Source organism: Olea europaea, unplaced genomic scaffold, assembly GCF_002742605.1.
Source record: "Olea europaea var. sylvestris unplaced genomic scaffold, O_europaea_v1 scaffold2754, whole genome shotgun sequence".
NCBI classification, from domain to species: Eukaryota; Viridiplantae; Streptophyta; class Magnoliopsida; order Lamiales; family Oleaceae; genus Olea; species Olea europaea.
Window position 1 is genome coordinate 12,260 of NW_019245983.1, and position 3,057 is coordinate 15,316.

General features: G+C 32.0%; 1 protein-coding gene across 1 annotated transcript in view; it reads left to right on the forward strand.

Moving 5' to 3' along the window:
* Positions 1–1,123: 1,123 nt before the first annotated feature.
* Positions 1,124–3,057, forward strand: part of LOC111383768 (transmembrane protein 50 homolog) — a 7,164-nt gene continuing 5,230 nt past the window's right edge. Inside the window, exons 1-2 of the mRNA XM_023007919.1 lie at positions 1,124–1,476; positions 1,912–1,999. Of these exons, the coding sequence (XP_022863687.1) occupies positions 1,344–1,476; positions 1,912–1,999 (221 nt within the window). The 5' untranslated portion in view covers positions 1,124–1,343. The remainder of the gene's footprint in view (positions 1,477–1,911; positions 2,000–3,057) is intronic.

Consider the following 3,057-nt stretch of genomic DNA (forward strand, 5'->3'; position numbering starts at 1 on the left):
TATAGTGCAATTGGTGAAGCTGCAAAAAAACTTATGTTTACAGATGCACAAACTTTGATAGAAGAAAAAACTTTGTAATAATTTACAATCTTCTCTAATATCTATTTTGGTATATTTGATGGATTTTTTCATAACATTCATATTTTTTATATAGGGTTCAGAAGCAAATTTTGGAGATATAATTGGAAAAATACAAAACACTAAAAGAGCATTCTATCTCAAAGCGACTCAAGTAGAACCTAATTCATCTAATTACAAATTTGACATCATCTCTGTGGAATGTTTAATTGCAGAGGAACAACAAGAATGACATCAGAAGAATATTGATTCTGAAAAAAATTTGGAACATTTTGACATGGATGCCGATGACAATTGGTCCCCTCTAGCAAAAAAAGCTCCTTTCAAATCAGCAATTCACCAGTCAGAAAGTCCTAGTTCAAATCCATTTACTTCATCAGACAAAATGAAAGAAAAAATAGAGTAGAAAATGGAATGAAAAAATTCAGCAGTATTATATTTTGAAATAGCTGAAAAACCAAGTCAGTTCATTTTGGATGATATTATATATATTTTTGATGTGGCTTGTAGTTCTTTTATAGCTTTCAATGAAATTACTTTCTCTTCAATTTACATCTTAATTATAAAAACAATAATTTCTCATTTTCAAAAACTTAAAACACTTTAAAAAAAAAAAAATCTATACATTCCACGCTAATAATAACATAATCTAAACAATACTCGTGCAACGCACGAGACATGCACTAGTATTTATAAATAAGTAAAAATAATTTGTAGATAAATTAATAAGTCATAAATTCTATAAAATATGTAAATTATATAAGTGATCTGATTGTTTATAAATATTAGTCAACTAAAAATTCTCGTGTTCCTTTTAAAATGCTATATTAGCAACAATTTAATCCTCGTTTGGTTCTCATTAAATTAAATTTTATTTTCTTTCGATTTTCAATTGCACAATCTTCTATAAAATAATATTACACGTAAATTAAAATTTTTTATTTCTTTTTCAATCACTAATTCCTTAAAAAATTATTACTCCATCCATTTCAATTTGAAAAAAAATGAGGCTATTTGGGCTTAACTATCTTATTAGAGAGAGAAATAAAGCATTTGATTGCTGGCTGGAACTGCCCAAGTGCTAGTACCAAAAAAGCATACATTAATTAATAAATCCCAATTCTTCAACAATCTTTATTCTGTAATCAAATCCTATACTTTTCCAAGACTCAGAATTCGAAACCCAATTCAGTTGAAAGATTTTCTTATTTCCAAACTCAAGGAGGGCGATAATATATCAATATCAATTTAAGGAAATAATATAAATGGATTTGGGAGAATTGTGGGCAATCTTTGGACCCGGATTCGCCGGCGCAGTCTTTGGTGCTGGCTGGTGGTTCTGGGTCGATGCCGTAGTATGCAGCTCCGTCAAAGTTTCTTTCCTCCACTATCTTCCAGGTATATGTCTGTATCTGCATCTAGAGTTTTGCTACACGTAAAGGGGGTTGACACTCTAGGTCCTCGATTTTCTTATTGTCATGGGCCGCTCATTTGAGGGGAGGTTGACAAATAGCATTTTTCCTGCATCTATATATTTGTCGAGCCCTGCTTTTTGGCCAGGCTCAAGGCCAGGCCAAAATACGGGGGCCGAGCCTGGCCAAACAGGCTTTTCCATATTTGTCCGGTGTTTTCAATATGAATTTTTTAGTTCTATTTGTTAAGAGCTGTCAAGAGTGAAATTTTATATGGACAAATTATGAAAAATTAATCAACATGTAACCCTTTTAATATCAATCTTAACAAAATTGACTTTTTAAGATGCAGCTCCAACTTTATTTAGTGAAAATTATTACTTATGGTTGATTTTCCTGCCTTTACATTCTATTTTTGCAGGCATATTTGCGTCTTTGGCTGCTTTGATGTTCAATACTGTTAATAAAGAAGACCTTGACGACTCACCCTACGGAGAAAGCGAGTGGAGGTCAGTAGTACTTGTTATTATTGTTGCTATACTTGTGGGTATAATTCTTTTGTTTGCTATTTGAAATTGAAAGATTTTTATTTGAAGCATTCTGTGCTTAGGAATTAGGATTTTCTTCCTTCCTTCATTCCTTCCTTTTCTGTTTCTTTTTGGGATAATCCGTAACCCTTGCAGCTGATGATTATGGATAAACCACAATAAAGCAGAAAGTAGAGCCTCTTGGATAATTATTGTTAAATTTCGGAGAAGTGTACATTTCCCTTTTTTGTTTTGTAAAGTTTAGTGTTACAAAATACTCGACAACGTGCACAAATTTTCGCAATGGCGACCAAACTTGAACCTGGGTCTCTTGCCTGACTTTTTGTCTAAAAGATTAAGTTATTAGAGATGAGACCAATTTATTCATATAAATTTAGTCTTTAACAGGGAGAGACAGTTTCTAATTTTCAAGTAATGAAGTAATCTTTCAGATTTGGTTTAAACTGCTAATGTAAGCAAACGTAATTTTTATATTTATTTATTATGTCATCAACATAGTTATCTTTTAAGTTTGTATAGACTAACGACTACCAGTCGGTTAAAGTTTTGGTACTCAGTAAGGGTGTACCGTCACTCTTGTGGTTTGCTTCGGTCTCACTCGGTTCAGAATAAAATTTTTTACCTGATCCACTTTGGTTTTCTGAAAATTTAGCTGAACCAGTTTGGGTAGAGAATTAAAATGAGAAAACTTGTTTGGATTAATCTGGTTTTTGTTTTTACTTCCTCAATTATAGAAACATAAAAAATTTCCTCAGCTGAATCCAATATAATTTATTTAGGTGGACACGTTAAACTTTTTTCACTTCAAGAAAATCTTGATTTTACCTTAATTATTCATATTTTACCAATCATCAATAAATTATTGGAAGCTTCTGAAAGGTCTATCCTATGAAACCATTTCTGAAATAGAAATTAAATTACGAATTCTATGCCCTTAGTTTACTTCGCACTTTACATTATTTATAGAGTAAGCACTAGTAGCAATTCTATCATACCCCCCCCCCCCCCCCCCCGGGGGA